The 17,996-nt window shown below is 36.3% G+C and overlaps 1 protein-coding gene and 1 long non-coding RNA gene across 10 annotated transcripts in view; one reads left to right on the top strand and one right to left on the bottom strand.

Moving 5' to 3' along the window:
* The window catches only part of LOC139358183 (uncharacterized), an 88,146-nt gene that overhangs the window by 69,143 nt on the left and 1,007 nt on the right, over positions 1–17,996 (top strand). The window lies entirely within an intron of this gene.
* LOC105481001 (structural maintenance of chromosomes 2) overlaps positions 5,470–17,996 on the bottom strand; it is a 47,288-nt gene continuing 34,761 nt past the window's right edge. For 7 of the 9 annotated variants that reach the window (XM_071078094.1, XM_011740239.3, XM_011740237.3 and 4 more), the window contains exons 21-25: positions 16,245–16,445; positions 14,002–14,118; positions 11,751–11,911; positions 8,231–8,378; positions 5,470–7,533 (exon numbers count right to left, since the gene is read on the bottom strand). In XM_071078094.1, the coding sequence (XP_070934195.1) occupies positions 7,357–7,533; positions 8,231–8,378; positions 11,751–11,911; positions 14,002–14,118; positions 16,245–16,445 (804 nt within the window). In that variant the 3' untranslated portion in view covers positions 5,470–7,356. Of the gene's footprint in view, positions 7,534–8,230; positions 8,379–10,060; positions 10,510–11,750; positions 11,912–14,001; positions 14,119–16,244; positions 16,446–17,996 lie in introns of those variants that run through there. The other 2 variants (XM_011740245.3, XM_011740246.3) reach the window with 2 other exon arrangements.

Genomic DNA, 17,996 nt, shown 5'->3' with positions numbered 1-17,996 from the left:
TATACACACCATTCTCAAGTAGAGTTTATTCTAAGGAAAGACTGGTTCAGTATGTAAAAATCAAGCAGTGTAATCCATGATATTAACAGGCTAAGGAAGAAGTGACATGATCATACCGATCAATGTGGACAAAGCGTTGAAAAAATTCAATACTGATTCATGATAAAAAAAAAAAAACTGCCATCAAAATAGGAATAGAAGAGAACTTCCTCAATTTGGTAAACAGCATCTACCAAAACCCTACAGCTAACATTATACTTAGAGGTGAAAGAATACTTCCTTACTGATTTTGGGAACAAGGCAAGTGTAGTGGCTTTCCACCTTTTATTTTTTTTATATTTATTTTTTTTGAGACAGAGTCTCGCACTGTCGCCCAGGCTGGAGTGCAGTGGCACGATCTCAGCTCACTACAACTTCCGCCTCCCGGGTTCCAGCAACTCTCTTGCCTCAGCCTCCTGAGTAGCTGGGACTATAGGTGCCCGCCACCGTGCCTGGCTAATTTTTTGTATTTTTAGTAGAGATGGGGTTTCACCACGTTAGCCAGGATGGTCTGGCTCTCACCATTCTTACACAACACAGTGCTAAGAAGTTCCAGTCAGTGCCATAACGGAAGAAAGCTGCTTATGATTGTAGAGGACATAAGTGTCTGTGTAGAAAATCCTCCAAAATCTACAAGAAACCTAGAACTAAGAAGTTTAGCAAGGCCAACGGTTACAAGATAGACATATAAAAATTATTTATATTCACTAACAATGAACATATGGATATTAATGTTACACATACAATACCCTTTATCGTAGCTCAAAAAATGAAATATTTAGGTGTAAGTCTAACATAACGTACATACTGTTTCAGCATACCCATTTGATTCCTGCTACTTTATTCCTCTTTGTCAAACTTGATTTAGATATTCTAGACTGTTGCCTTTCCATATATGGTGTACTGAAAATTATCAGTATTGAAGTTAAAGATCAAAATAAATGGAGAGATATTCAGTCCGTGTTCCTGGGTTGCCAGGTTTAACACAGTAAAGATATCAATTCTCTTTAAATTAATACCTAGGTTTAATGTAATTCCTATAAAAATCCCAAGGCATTCTGTAGATATAGTTAAGATTATTCTAAAACTTGTATGGAAAGGCATCCATCAAGAATATCTAAATCAATTTTGACAAAGAGCAATAAAGTAGTAAGAATCATTCTAACTGACTTCAAGGCTTATTACGTAGTAACCATAATCAAGACTGTGAGATACTGGAAAAGGGACACACACATAGATCAATGGAACAGAATAGAGAACCTATAATAAAAATAGACTTTAAAAAATGCCCAAATAATTTTTGACACAGTTGGAAAAGCAAAAAACCAACTCGATGATTTTCTAGGAGGAAAGATATTCTTTTTTTTTTTTTTTTTTTTTTTTGAGACAATCTCTTGCTCTCTTGCCCAGGCTGGAGTATAGTGGCACAATCTCGGCTCACTGCAACCTCTGCCTCCCAAGTTAAAGTAATTCTGCCTAGCCTCCCTAGTAGCTGGTATTACAGGCACACACCACCATGCCTGGCGAATTTTTTGTATTTTTAGTAGAGATGAGGTTTCACCATGTTGGTCTGGCTGGTCTCGAACTCCTGACCTCAAGTGATCCACCTGCCTCTGCCTCCCAAAGTGCTGAGATTACAAGCTTGAGCCACTGTGCCTGACTAAGACAGCCTTTTCAAAAAATTGTGCTGGAGCAATTGGATATCCAAAGGCAAAACACACACACACACACACACACACACACACACACACACACACACACAAAAAAAAACAAAAAAAAAAACAAAAAAAAAAACAGGTCACCTCTGGCTCCTTTCCATGTTGGGGGTACATCCTTACTCAGTAATCAGGGCTTAGGCTCAGGTTCTGTTGGTGTACTGGTGTACGTTACAGCGTTAGGAATGCTGGTGCCGTTTTAAATTAATGACCTCTGCCAAAATGTCAGAACCACAACTAACAAAACCTTGAGGGGCTGGCACTTGGACACACCTCTTTTTATTACCTAAGTATCCCAACGGCAACAACAAAAACAGGGACTGGGTTGTTAGTCCTTTGCGTAGGGGCTTCATGAATAACACTGTACAAGAGAACCTGAGCAAATGCAACTATGCCATTAATAAGACTTGGTCACTGTGGTCTGTGACAGAATGAGGTCCAGAATGGCAGGTCACTTTGCGGCCATGGCCACAACTTAGGAGAACCTAACAAAGGTGTTAGGATTTCAAGCCTTAGATGTCTCATCTCGTGTAAAAAGCATAGTGGCCGGCTAGTACTCTACTCTGCACCTCCCCCACCAGATCTCTCAGAGTTGACCCTATCTATGGGACAGGGGTCAGGCTGAGTTGGTGCAGCAACCCAGTCTGTCTGTCCCTATCCTGAGGCCACTACCTCTGCAGGCCCCATTGTCCTTGTTACTTCTCCCAGACCTTTTGGCCTCAGCGGTCTAGCCCAGGAAGGGAGGTCAGGTCCTAAACAAACTTGACATATCTGATAACATCACCCATCACAATGAAAGGATCAGATGTCTGTGACCTGTACATAAATGTTTATAGTATTCATATGAGCAAAAAACTAGAGTCAACATAGATATAAACATACACACAGAGAAATATTTAGCGTTAAAAAGGACATGTTATTTGTGACATGTATTAACATAGAAGGCATAATGCTAAGTGAAATCAAAGAGGCACAAAAAGACAAATAGTCTAATGATCTCACTCATATGTAAAACCTGAAAAAGTCAAACTCATAGAACCAGGGAGTAGAATGTGGTTGCCAAGGGCTGGGGAGCAGGGGAAGTGGGGAGATGTTTATCAAAGAATACAAAGTAATAGTTATGCTTGATGAATAAGTTCTGGAGATCTGCTGTACAGCATGGTGACTACAGCTAATACTTTGTTATATATTTAAAATTTGCCAGAAGAATAGATCTTAAATGTCCTCACCATACACACAAAAAAGGTAATTATGTGAGATATGTTAATTAGCTTGTGGTAATCAATAACATATATGAATATCAAAACATCACACTGTATACTATAAACATTACCATATCCTGTGGTACTATCCTTGAAATGCCTCAGATATTTCAGCCTCAGTCATCCAGTCCAGGAAGGGAAGTCACTTCTTGAATGATGACACGTCTGACATTGCCCAGCTAAATGGAAGGATCAGATGTCCCTGGCACTATTAGAGGGACTTTAGCACCCTGGTATTTCTTGGTCCTGTTTCCACCTCTGAGGGATCTCACAGGGAGTGCACCTGAGGGAAACACTGACTCTAGATTAGAGTTAGGGGGGCCTTTTGGGGTACTGTGGCAGCCAGAACTGCATACCACTCACAGGATGTACACTGTAAAAAAAGAAAATGGCTGGGAACACTGGAATTTGGATTTCACAGGCAGAGGCCATTATCTGGTCCACCTGTACCTCCTCCAGGCTCGGTGTTTCTCAACATGTGCTGCAATCATGTGGTTCCTTTGCCCTGGAGTGCAGTGTTCAGTGTCCCCATACTGTCCTATTCAGATGGGCTGCTATCACCCCACTAGTAGGTTATCCTGATGTCCTTCCTTCACTCGTTGTGAGCTGGCTTTCCATTGTTCAACAGCTCTATTGGACTGAGGATGACAGGGTGCATGGAAAGCCCATTGTATTCCATAAGTGTGCCTGCTGTCATGTTCCTTGGACAGTAAAAGAGGTTCCTTGTTGGAGCAAAGTTTTACAGGGTATCCAAAAACATAATTTAAGTTCCCCTAAAAGGTGGCTATGGTATTCCCAGCATCCACAGGTGACATGTATTTGTCCTTTCCAGTTAGCAACCTTTTGCCATACTCCTTGTAACCACACAGATCTTTTTCCACTTGGCTGTCATTCACCTGACCAGATAGCAAGGCTGTTCTTTTTGACAACCAGTGAGAAGTGGGGAGAAGTGGGTTAGTCCAAGGTCACCTGGAGAATGGTCTTGCAGGTGGCGGTTCAAATCACAATTCAATTTTATTAGGGTAAACGCAAATTTCTTGTCTGTTTCACAGATTATCTTTGATGAAATTCTAGCCAGGCTCCTCTGAGCCCTTTCTACTTCTAAATAAACCTTTGCCTGTAAAGATCTGAAAAACACATTAGCAGTTTCTAACAGCTCAAAGCCACATCCATAGGTTGACTATCCTCCTCCTGAAAGTGCTTACCTGAGAAAACTCAAGGTTGCTAAGAGTTTACTGTTTCTTCCAAGCAACACTTTAAGGTAGAGTCCCAGTCTCTGTGGGAGGGTAAGAGCCTACCTTGGCATTACAGCCAGTTAACAAATCCAAATGAGTTTCACATTAACCAACTCTTCCTGTTTATATCCCTGATTCTACTAAGCCCCCACTTATCCTCCTCTCTATTCCCTCATTCTCTAAGACACCCAGTCACCTCAATACAAATTCAAGTTGACTAGTTCATACTGGATTCTTCTTATTGCAAGAGTATGTTACTGATTTCAATCTATCCTTACTGTTTTAACTAGTATCTGGCTTTATCTTTGATATGTTCTGTATCTGCAGAGTTCAGGGGTTAATTACTTTGGCTAACTTCATCTACTAAGTCTGGGACCTCTTTCTCCAGGTCCTCGTTTATCCCTTCTGAGATTTCTCCTTCACTTTCTGGAAGCTATGGTTAGCCCAGATCCCATCTCTCAGTTCTCCAGACCAGAAAGACCCCAGGCTTTCCACTGCAGCCTTAGCTGTCCTACAGCTGCGTCGTGACTATAGCTGGTACTTAGGTCAAAAACATTAACCTTAGCTTGTGCCTATCTCTTCCTCCATATCTTATCTCCCATCCAAAATCTTTCTAGTTTTTCTTCAGTTTCCTGAACTCTCAGGTAGTTGTTTCTAGTATTTTGCCCAGGATCTATATTTATTATCTGAGGGAATGCTGGCCTTTAGATTACACCACCATACTGGAAGAGAAAATTTCATGTCTTTGCTTTGCATTTGCCATGAGCTTACATGAAATGCCAAAACTGCCACCATCACAATGAATCTTCTCTTCACATGGTTGAGGTTCTTCTTTAAGATAACATTCACATTGTACATACTGCTCATACAGGTACTTTTCTTAAATTTATTCTGTACAATAAATACAAATGTTCAAGCTGTCAGTGACATAGTATATCTTAGGTTCTGGAGACTGACAAGATTTGTACATGGGCCCTGACACTCCTAATTGTATTAACACCCTGAGCAAGTTTCCTAACTTTTCTGCTCAACTCAATTCCTCAGTTACACCATGCTGACAACAGTATTTACCTCACTAGGTTCCTTTGAGGATTAAATATGACAATATATACAGTGTGAAAAATGTAAAGAAAGAGCTTGGTAAATATCAGTTAACTCATATTACTGCAGATGTGTGAAACAAATGTCCCCAATCCCCTTAATGACTTCCCTCTAATGAAAAAAAATTACAAAAATTTAATACATGTTTGAGGATTGTCAAAGATCAAGATTATACAAGACAAAAATCAGGAAAGCATACAAGCAGAAAATTTTTAGCAGAGAAAAGGAAATGAGTACATAAGCCAAGATAGTCAACCTCCCAAATTATTTTTTAAACACTGGCTAAAACAGCAGTGAAGTTCAACCTCCCAAATTATTTTTTAAACACTGGCTAAAACAGCAGTGAAGTTCAACCTCCCAAATTATTTTTTAAACACTGGCTAAAACAGCAATGAAGTACCACTTAATAACTATTAAATCAGAAATATTAACAGCAAGTACTGACTAATTTATATACTATGGTATACTTTAATGTTGACTGTGTGAATTGATAACTGTTTTGGCACAGTTTGTGATACATCTGAAAGGAAAACAAAAAAACTATTTGACATTAGACTTTTTGTAACTCAACATTTACAGCATTATTTCCTCTCCCCTCCACAGTGGACAGAACTAATTCCAGATTCAATCCTTTCCAATGTGTCCCATAATATCAATTACTGCATGTTTTCCGACATCTCATATGTATGTAGAATGAAGGGTGAGAAATGTCAAGCCCAGGGCCAGGAAGTTCAGCCATGTATCAGGGAAAGTATGATAATAATACTAAGGAAAATAAGACTAAAAAAATCAAGAAGAGATGTGGGGCCAAAATAACACATGGAAGATCAGATTACATCACGTCAGAGCTTTTATGATTTAGTTTGGAGTCACTGTTCTACTGACGATGTACCTAAAGATACTAAAAACTGTAGATAGTATTCTCATGGTGTTTGCTAGTGTCATCTTTCAAGTTCTAAAGGAATTTCATCCCTTTGAACTGGAAAGCAGAAGACACAAATAATTATCCAACTTTTGAGTTATTTTGGTGGAACAGATGGATCGATTTATATTTATATATATCAGATATAAATATATTTTATATATCAGATATATATATAAGATATAAATATATTTTATATATATCTCAAATAGATATATCAAATATATATATATGTATCAGACTCAGGGAAAAATAAATTTGGTTTAGTCTACAGGCTCCTACATTCTTGTTTACCAATAGGCTGTTGATGACTGGATTATGAAAAGGCTGACAAAAATCTTGGAAAATATTAACAGACTTCAGATAAACTTGCAGCAGATAGTACCACGCAACACACCTCCTCCTAAGCTTTTATTTAAAAATACTTATAAAGCTTAAAAAAACAAAAACATTAAAGTCATAGAGACCAATTATTAAGCATATAGGAACATGATATTCATGTATCATTAAAATAAGAAATCTTTCAAGATCTGTTTTCTATCTCAGTCTAAATCAGGGGTATGGAGTTGTGTCGTTAAAAAACTAGCCTCAAACGGCTCTGTGCATGCATAATAGCTTTATATGTGTTCCCACTGTTGGTCCAGTTACCTGATTGATAATTCTTCCTTACCTGAATGACTTTATTAGAATAGAAAACACATTAATATTGCCTTAGGAAATAAATCAATTAAACACTGATGATCAGCTACATTTATCATGTAATTTAATCTGCTTTTTCGTATATTAGCTTTTACATATGGAATTGGGTATCTCAGGATTCCTAATATATAAAAGACCTGCATAAGAAAAAAACATTTGATGAAATGCATAAAATCACAATCACAATAATTGGACCATAATTAGACTGGTTAAGAGATGAGGAATATATGCTCATTTGTAAGTGATAAGTGATTATATAAAGAGAAAACATGGGTTAAGTAACATAGTAACATTAATTTTTTATATCAACAAATTACTTATCCCAAGTCCTTAAAAGTTTATGTTTAAAAAAACAGGTCAAGATGAAGAAATAAACTTGTAGTTTAAACTTCCACATGTGCTCCTTTGGGTGGTTTTGCCTTGGATTTTGCTTCCTTTGAAATCTTTCCATTTTGACATTGAGTAAATCTGGCTACTGTAGAAACACCATCCACAAACTTGGTTTTGAAAAGAACGTTTGCATTGTTGAACATACCTTCTTTTAGTGACACCACGATGAACTTAAGGAAAAAAGAAAAAAGTATAAAAAAACTTTTTGTGATACACTTGAAGTTTACTCCTTTATACTGGGGATAAGAATTGTTTGTAGATAATTTTGATTTTATATCTTTAGTTATATGAGGCACCTAAGTAAATACTAGCTGTCCAAATTGTTTTAGAAGTCGCTTAACTATGAGTGGAGTCCCCAGAGTTGTACAATGCATAATTTATGCAAGCATATTTGGCAGCCCCAGGTCCTACAGCAACACTGTAATAAAAACAAACTGTTCTTAGCTTCAGGGGCTTTGTTCGACTTTTTAGCCATGAGAAATTAAATTCCCCCATCAAGTGTCACATGATTTTCTGATACCTGAGTAATATCCCTGAGACAGTTTTGACTGTACATCTTGCACATCTTTATGGCAGCTAACTAGAGAAAACAATTGTATTAACCCTAAGTTAATTCTGTATTATGACTACATTGGAATCTCCCTCATGCTACAACCAACATTTTTAATGCCTAGGTCTTTCTTTAAAAGGAGAGTGAACCTTTTTTCCTTCTATACCTATTTAAACATAAGTTTATTTAAATAAATATACAATACTTTAGTATTTATCAACCCTAAATATCTTACTAACATTGGCTACTACTAAAGAATGGTTTTAGAAAAATAGTCTAATTAAACTATTACTGAGACTTTTTTTTCTGGTTCTTACCTGAGAATGTGTGAAATGAGTACGTAGCATCTGTCCAATGTTTTGGGTATGAGAAAGATCCAAAGCTGCATCTACCTCATCAAGGATATAAATTGGAGCAGGTTTGAAGAGGAGCATCGACAGTATTAATGACAAGGCCACTAAAGACCTAAGAAAAGGTCAGTAGAAGAAAAACCATAACAATTTGATTTTACCCCTTATCAAAACACTGAAGCAAATATGTGATCCTATTATTGTGAATAGAGCAGATTTATCTGAAAGGCAGTCATATAAAAAAAGAATCTTGAGTTTCAAACTTTAACACTTTTGTTGTATTAAAATATTTCTTTTATTTTAGCTTTCCATTTTTCCTCTTTTCAGAAGCATGCCATTTTCAGACAATTTTAATATTGCCATATTACGTTTGGCACCTACTCTTAAGATCATGTTAGTTTTAAAAGTTCTTTTTTTTTCCTTCCCCAGTTGGCTCGTTAGGGTAAGGGGCTATGGTCATTATTTAAGACAATAGCTATTGTCTTGGTAACAGTAACTGGGTGAGATGTCATTTTTCAAACTTTCATAATGTACACACTTACATAAGTATGCATATACACACACAAACAGACACACAATCTCTCTATATATTTTTGGTACCATTTGTGAATAAGTTGTATGGATGATGGCCCATTACTCTAAGTACATCACTGTCAAAAGTTCAAACAATTTTATGTAAAATTCATAGTTACACCTAATCTCAGGTTCCACAGCACTATTTTCAGTTCTCTTCTCGCTTACTGCAGCTCATTCTAATCCGGTATGAAGAATCATATAATTATTATATTTTTTCCTTAAAAATAATTCATAAAAAGTCTTATTTTAATATAAAATATTTATAATTACTTAACATTAGACTAAACATTAGAGTAGCATTTGTAACATACTTATTCTGTAACTTCAAGTACATCTTGGCATACAGTACTAGGATAGCCAACTTAATGCTTGCTGCATTCTTTTTTGAGAGTCTTGCTCTATTATCCAGGATGAAGTGCAGTGGCACGATCTCGGTTCACTGCAAACTCTGCCTCCCAGGTTCAAGAAATTCTACTGGTGTCCCTAGTAGCTGAGATTACAGGTGCATGCCACCACACCCAGATAATTTTTGTAGTTTTAGTAGAGACAGGATTTCACCATGCTGGCCAGGCTGGTCTCGAACTCCTGACCTCAAGTGATCCACCTGCCTTGGCCTCCCAAAGTGCTGGGATTATAGGCATGAGCCACCGTGCCCGGCCCAAGGCCTGCTACATTCTAATAAGGCTATTTATTAAGAAATACATAAGTAAGTAGGGAAAAATGTGTGCACAAGTGGAGAAAAATTGCTAGCAAAAAAAAAAAAAATAAAACAGTATCATCAAAATGAAATCACAGTGAGACTGTTAATCACCTCTATAAAAGGGAGCTAAAGTCATTCAGCCAACCTAAAATTATGTTTGTTTTTCTCTGTGATGAGTGCCTCAAGTATTGAGTTTTAAACTTAATCTTTAACCCTTCAGCATAGCAGAATTTTTTTTTTAACTGCCACGCTGGATAGTGGTATATCTAAAAATAACTTTATAGCATTTTAATTACAGAAATAATTTATAGGTCCCAGTAAGAAGAGAAGCACACATTTTCTATTTTCCTCAAAACATTTTCTAGGGCTTTGGCAAATATAGCTAAAGATACTGGGAACTAAACTGTGGAATTCAATTTTTATGAACAGGCAGAGCAGGTGCTGTATTTTTGATTCTTATTTACAAATTTTATAAAAATATAAATAAAATATATTTCTACTCATAAAAATGATACAAGGGGTCATAAGGAACATTAACAGGTGTCTATATTTTCTATGTACATAAAAAAAGGGTTACATGATGGTATTACAGGACACAGAAGAACAATTCAAGGCCTATGGATTATATACCATGTCGGAGAAAAAAAAATTACTAAATTAATCACTAATTTCAATTATGTGAATATTCATTCACAACCTTCTTTTAGGAGGTTTTAATTAATTGGCTATCTGCAGGTAAGACGTGAGGACATATGACCTTTTAGATTTCTATCACTATGCTGACTTTCTGAATCACTGTGTAAGGTTGGAAGAAACTTTCCTGAACTCCAAATCCATGTTATTTTCCAACACTCTTCCTTCCTTTATGTAGATCCAAGGTTCCATCTGGTATCATTTTCCTTTTGCCTGAGAACTTCCTTTAACCTGCAGTATGGTTCAGATGTTTCTGTCTGAAAAGTATTCATATTGCCTTCAATTTGAAGAATATTTCTGTTAGATAAACAATTCTAGTTGACATGTTTTACTCTGAGCACTTTGTGGATGTTCCAGACTTCTGGCTTACATATGTAGCATTTAAAAAAAAATCTAAAGACATTTTTATTTTTGTTCACTAGCATATAATATGTCTCTTTTCCTCTAGCTGATTTTAGGATTTTTCTCCTAATCACTGGTTTTCAGCAGTTTTATATATCTCTTGCTTTGTTATTTTATATGTGTTTCTGTTTATCCTGCCTGAGCTTGACAGAATTCAAATCTGTGGGTTTACAGAATTCATCAAATCTGGAAAATATGGGGCCATAATTTCTTCAAGTATTTTTCCATCCTCCCTATTCCCTCTCCTTTTGGAACTCCAATTACTTGCACATTAGACAGCTTCCCTTAGGACACTGAAGCCGGTTTTTTTTCTGCCTCCAGTTTTTTCTTTCTCAGTGTAGCCTGAATAGATTCTGTTCTATTGTTATGTCTTCAAATTTACTCATCTTTCTTTTACAGTATCTTATTTGCTGTTAACCTCATGCAGAAAACTTTTTTTTTAATCTCTTGAAGATCCACTTAATTCTTTTTAGTAGCTATTTCTCTCATTATGTTCATGTTTTCTTGTAATTTTTGAAAATGATTAATGTAACTCTAACTTGTTTCCTACTTTCATCAACTGTCATTTCAGAGTCTGTGGTTATGTTGTTTAGTATCTCAATTTTTTTTAACCTTCTTTAAAGAACACTGGCCTTTGTTCTGATAAACAAGTAACAGTTTGATCCCTTCAAGAAATCTGTTCAGTTTCTTAGGATATGTCTACATCAGGCTTCACTTCAGGGACAGTAGAGACCTAATACCAAGGTGTAGCACTCTAGGGCTTTTTTAACTTAGTGAGACTACTGACCTCTGTTTGGGCACCTGAAGTCCAAAAACTGCCACTAGAGAGAAAGCCAGCGTGAACACAGGGCTCAGCATTTCTGTTTCATCTTGTCCTGGACTATTCATTTTTTAATATTTGAAAATACATTTTTTAAAAACATATTTTGTCAACTTTGTCGCCTATTTTAATCAAATGTTTTAACCAAAATGTTTAGTCTTATATATTAGGCTCCTTAAATTCTACATGCAAAGGTAGTTAAGCAAATTAAAACACAAATACAATTGTTAAGGTAATGAGATGATGAATTAAAGTAAGAGGAATGAAAATTAAAATACAGCAAAGTGATTCCTCACCTCTGACCACCACTGAGTTCAGTTAGGTTTTCTTTCCAAGTATTTCCTAAGGCAACCTTGAACTCCAGACCATCCAAAACAGTTTGACCCTCTGGTGGTGCAAGCATAGCATTAGCACCAGGCAAAAGAGTAGAAAAAATAGAGCCAAAGTCCGTGTTCACCTGGATTTAAAAAATAAAAGAGTCAAAACATCAGGATGCTTTCCGAGAAGAATCAATTGTTGATATATGTATATGCAACACAGCAGGTCTACTTTGTCTATTACTGTAACTCGGAGACTGACAAACTATGGTCCATGTGAAAAATCTGGAGATGCTCATTCATTTACAAAGTGTCTATCAATCATTGCTAGTGATACAACAAAATCAGGTAGTTGCAACAGAGACTGGATGGGCTCCCAAGCAAAAAATATTTATTATCTGGCCTTTTACAAAAATGAATTACTGAATCCCTGCTCTAATTTCCAGGGGAACTAGAAGGCACACCTCTAACTCTACTCTCCAAAGTTTTGACACTTTTGTAGAACACATTGCAGGAATCCTCAGGATACACACAATTGTATCACATGAGGAAAAAAAAACACAAAATAGAAGCAAACACAAAAACAAAACTCTTTTTGGAATAAAATGTTCTCTTATAAAACTTTTCTTTTTCCTGTTGACTGATACAATAAGATGGGTCTAAAGCCCTAAGCAGATCAGTGTGAGGCCCAGGAGAAAAAGGGGCATGAAATCAAAGGACCAGATCTGTTAAAGGGTTCTTTTCTATATGCCTCATCTCCTAGCCGAAGAGGATAAGCTGTTGAGGGCCAGAAAATAGGATTAGATCCCAAGAAAAAAGAAGGCTGTTTGGTCTGCTCCTGTCTTGCCACAGAAGGAGACAGAGATTTAGGGCCACAATCCTAGTTTGTAATAGGGTAATTTTTGTTCATACGCACTTGATTGATGATTTGGGAATCTGGCCATCTGTCTTTAAAGACATGACTAATAGTTCAGCAGTCAAACTTGAAAGTCTAACACACACACACATACACAAGGACTTGACAGCCAAGTTCTCTAGAGAAATCTCCAAATTCAAATGCAGATATACAATATTAAAATGTAAATATACTTTTTAATGAATATAGTAACAAGAAAATCTCATAGACACAAGCAGTGCTCCAAAATATAGATTTACTAAGTAACACATTTTAAGAACAAGTACACAGCTGCTGAATAATAGTCTACAGAATGGAAGCAGGTTCTAAACCAAGTGGGGGAGAGGCAGCTCAGGACCAAGAGAGAGGAATGCTACTACACCTGAACATAACCAGGGCTGAAGCCAGAAGGAAGAATATAATGCTGATAACAGTACCTATTTCATTAGGTTATTGTGAAGATTAGATAAGAAAATTAATTTGAGAATAGTGACTGGCATATAATAAGTGACTGAATAAATGCTACTGGCTTTGGAAGAACCTTGGAAATTAGGGAAGAGCAGGATATGTTTAGACAATAGATTCTGATTTGTACTAAGTCCAGGAACCCTGGTGGGAAAAAAGAAAAAAACTTCTCAGATCCAGTGTTAAGTCGACATGCTGTACAACAATAATAGGGTCAGTCTTTTGCTTCCATTTTTAAGAGAAAAATTGTACAGGGAATAGAGCACTGAAAATAAGTCTTAGAAAAGAAAAAAACAAGGTGACTAAAAGGGATAATTGTGGTGCATTACTGAAGATAGAATTCCTACAGAATTACAAAGAGAAAATGGTGTCCCATTAAAACCCAGAAGGCACAGGTTTGCTAAACTACCAAACAGCACAGTAACTCTATGTTTGGAATCTTTGAAGTAAGAGTCTTCTGTGACAGTAAAAATGGAAAAACTTCCACATGAGAGGCTAAGGGATTATCCTACAGCAGACAGATACATGAAGTCAGGGAAGTAGAAGTAACAGTAAAGAAGCCTGACATCTGCCAAAGCTGTCATAAAACAAAATGGAACTGGGATTTTGTTGAGTAAGCGTCCTATAAAAGAGGCTTGTTTACTGTCCAATTCTTAAGGAGGACAAGAATGCCAGGATCTGGTAATAGTCAAGTCTGAAAAGAAAAAATGCATTTAAAAGTCTGAGGTTTTAATTAAAGTGTGAATATGTGCCTCATTCAAACACAGATCAGCCGTTTCAAATTTCTCAGAGTATAAATCCACTGATAATATTTTTTTCATCCTTGCCACCTCATATAAAACAAAACATAATATTCTGGTGTTAAAATACCTTTTGCCATGCAATATTTAGGGCTTGGTTTTTCTTCTGGTCTAGGTCTTCTATAGTTGTAAGAATTTTGGATTTGTCATTTTCTACAATTCTCTTCTTCTTCATCAAGTCATTATACTGTGAGATAAAAAACATGGTTAACTGGGAAAATATAAAATCTCTTCTATATTCCGGAATTCAGTCAGAAATAAACAGGTTTCATTATTTTGATATATAATGCATACATTCCTATTTACCAAAAAGATACAATGCACTAAGAATTATATATACTCTTATAAGTATATACTATACTATACATATACTATATGATGTGTGTGTGTATATATACTCTTAACAAAATTAGGAATAAAATCATCCATATGTATATAACAAAATTAAATTGCTAGAAGAATTTATAAGACAAGTCCTTAAAATATTTTGACTCCACTAATATTCCCTTATCTCCTTAGCAGCCAAGGCAAAAAAAAAAAAGTGTTTTATATATAAACTTAAATAAAAGTAGCCCTGAAAGCTCTCCTCCTAAGGTCAGCCTTAGCAGCGACATGAATAAAATTTTGATCCTTCACGATGATGTATAGGTCCCACATAAATTGGACCTTATTATTTAATTTTTTAAAATTTTACTTTAAGTTCTGGGATACATGTGCAGAATGTACAGGTTTGTTACATAGGTATACATGTGCCATGGTGGTTTGCTGCACCCATCAACCAGATTTTAAGCCTGTATGCATCAGGATAAAGGGAATTGGACCTTATTTATCCCTTGACTTTATGGCATTAAACTCCTCCCCAGGTTCTGGCCATATGGTCTTTTACAGCTCCTTTGAACATAATAAACTCACTATTGTCTTATGGCCCCTGCACTGTTCTCCCTTCCTGGAATATTCTTTTTTCTGACGTAACGGTTGCCTGAAATTTCAGCTTAAATATCATCACTTTAAGAGTAGTATTCCTTTGAGCAAGGCTGTAGAGGGATAATCATACCATCAACAGCAGTGGGACTTCCTAAAACTCTTCCTAACTCATTTCTCCTCAAAGCCCTGCATTTCACATTCACCTTTAACAACTCTAGCCAGTCCTTATGTCTTCCCTGCTGTCCCTCTTTACAGTCACGCTCCCCAAACCTCCTATGTTTTTATCTTATTTTTTCATGAAAATCCATATAATTGCTTATGTAGATGGATACAAAACACAAGAAGAAAAAAAAGGCCATCTGCTGATCAACAATACAGGCTTCTCCTCTGGTAACAGGATGGGAGTTGATAAATTCTTTTGAAAAAAATATTAGATTCAGGTCTCCTCTAACAGAAGTAAACGAGTACAAGTGAACAAGTTTCATCATGTTATGCCGATCAAATTCAGACCAAAGTTTTCCTTCTATAAATATGCCACATATATGCAAAGCTTTAATGTAGAAATGAAAACCAGCAGGAGCATTTTGTAGAGAGATCACAACACCTGCATGATTCATCTGTTTGGTATCTAACATAATCTAGACTCTCGGTGCATATTCATGCCAATAACAGTTAAAAAAAAAGTTATGGTAAAATTTCTTAAGTAATTGTGCTATTATCAGTGTTGCAGATTTCTCATGAATTTTACTCTATGATTTGAATTTTGCAGAATTAAGGAAGGTATGGGGCATTAATATAAAATTTAAGATAGCCATTTCTTATGGCTATCTTAAGAGTAGGGAATGCTTCCCCCACTGGGTTTTTCTAGTGATAGGTCCTCCCAAGTTCATCACTAAATGACAGTAAACTCCCTTCCCAGACTCAAAGTTTTGTCAGGTTAGGGGAGATGGGTAACATTATTGAGTAATTAAGAGCATTAAAACTGAGAAGAGGTTGCAGGATTTACAGATTAGTGAAACAGTATTTATGTATGTAATGGCTTTAGTCATTACTTATATAATAGTTTCAGTATACAGTAGAGTCAAGAGAACGACAGCGCAGCATACCCTATTCAAGGCTTTTCAATGCAACTGAAAGAAATGACAGAAGTTTGACAAAGAACAAAAGCCAGTGGAAAAGTCATTCCAGGTGTAACAGAATGTAAAAACCACTAATGACGCACAAGAGTAATAAGAAAAAAACGACGAAAAGATAAAAAGGAAAGCAGAAAGAAAAGCATCAAAGACATCTGCAAAAGGTTAACTCTAATAACTCCATCAGGGGTCATACAGAGCTATCAATGCTGGTCATCTTCTAATGTGGCCAGATATTCATAGGAAATTGACTTACCCGCTCTTCAGCTTCTGTCAATACATTCATAGCTCTCATATTGACATTTCTTCCTAGTTTCTCCTTCATTTCTTGCAACTTCTGAAGTCTCTGACCAGCTTCTTTAGGGTTGTTAGTTTTGAAATCATAGGCACTATTGGGTTGGCCAAAGAGGTGTCTCTCTGCATTAATCCAGTCATAATCTTTCAACATTTTGGATACCTAGCCACATATAAAAATAGATGGAGATCTACAAATGTTTACAAACCAATATGTATAAGCCAGTTTCTTAAATATTTAATACTTTTTAATCAAATACTGAAGAGGAAAAAACCTTCAATGACTGATTTGTTTGTTTGTTTGTTTGAGATGGAGTTTCGCTCTTGTTGCCCAGACTGGAATGCAATGGGCAATCTCGGCTCACCACAACTTCGCAACCTCTGCCTCCCAAGTTCAAGTGATTTTCCTGCCTCAGCCTTCCGAGTGGCTGAGATTACAGGTATGCGCCACCATGCCCAGCTAATTTTGTATTTTTAGTAGAGATGGGGTTTCTCCATTTTGGTCAGGCTGGTCTTGAACTCCCGACCTCAGGTGATCCACCCACCTCGGCCTCCCAAAGTGCTGGGATTACAGGCGTGAGCCACCATGCCTGGGTGACTCGTTTTTAAAAATGAGTTTCATTACTGACAAAAATAAAGGTGAATATTGTTATGTGGAGTGCAGACTACAAAAACAAGACAGTGCATAGCAAAAGATCTTCCTATTACTTTGGCATTAGAAGAGCCAACTCAGAGAAATTTTTACAAAGTGTACGCAAAGCACCTCCATTAGAATGAAATGGAAGTCAGATAGAACTCCTTTAGAATTTACCAAATTCTATCTATTGCTTCAAAAAACAACTTGCAGTAAGTTAAAATTCCTTTAATACTTAAGTCATAGATTTGGTAAAATCATGGAAGCCTAATGCTGACTGAGACCTAATGATTTTTCTCTCAGAACTATATTCTAAGAAACTGCCCTAAACATTGACTCTATCCCTGCTCCCACCCCTCTGAAAAAGGCACAATATAATACTTCATGTAATACAACTGATTATACAGTTCAAATTACAGTGCTTAAAGAAGATTTTCTTCTACTAGAATTGATTCATTCTCACTGGCAGAATCCAATCCTTGTTAATTTGTTGACTTGTATTAATTCCATGGATATGGTCTCAAATGTAGGCCCCGAAGTAGAATTATCATTTCAAGTCTATCTTCCTTTTGACCTGTAAACTCTTTGAAAGCATTCTATATCATTCATTCTGTATATGTGTTGCTCATCCTTATATTGTCAGTGCCTGGCACAGGATCTGATACTAGTAGGTATGTATAAATCTTTGATAAACTATGTTTTTCAAAGAAGCATTGACTTCTTAGCAGACCCACTTGCAAGTCCCTCCTTTTACTCTTTCAATTGTAAATAAAATCTCCTAGCAATCACCAGTACTAGCATTTTCAGTTACCAAAATACTATTAGCAGTAACATTGCCATTGGTAATATTTCAGTCAGTTCACTATCACTAAGCTAACGGGAAATCAATAGTAATAAAGTGGGAGATTATAATGTAGCCATAAAAAATGTTTTTTTAAATCAAGTTCCACAGTTCTTTCAGAAGAGGGGAAGATCGTTTTGTATGTTCTTGATCTTTCTGAAGTTAAAGTTCATGTATTTTTAGGATGCTTAAAAAAAAATATCCTGGACATTAAAAAGGTGCCAAATTGTTACACACTC

This window comes from Macaca nemestrina, chromosome 14 (genome assembly GCF_043159975.1).
Source record: "Macaca nemestrina isolate mMacNem1 chromosome 14, mMacNem.hap1, whole genome shotgun sequence".
NCBI lineage: Eukaryota > Metazoa > Chordata > Mammalia > Primates > Cercopithecidae > Macaca > Macaca nemestrina.
The sequence above is the reverse complement of the archived record's forward strand: the minus strand, read 5'-3'. Positions and strand labels throughout refer to the sequence as shown.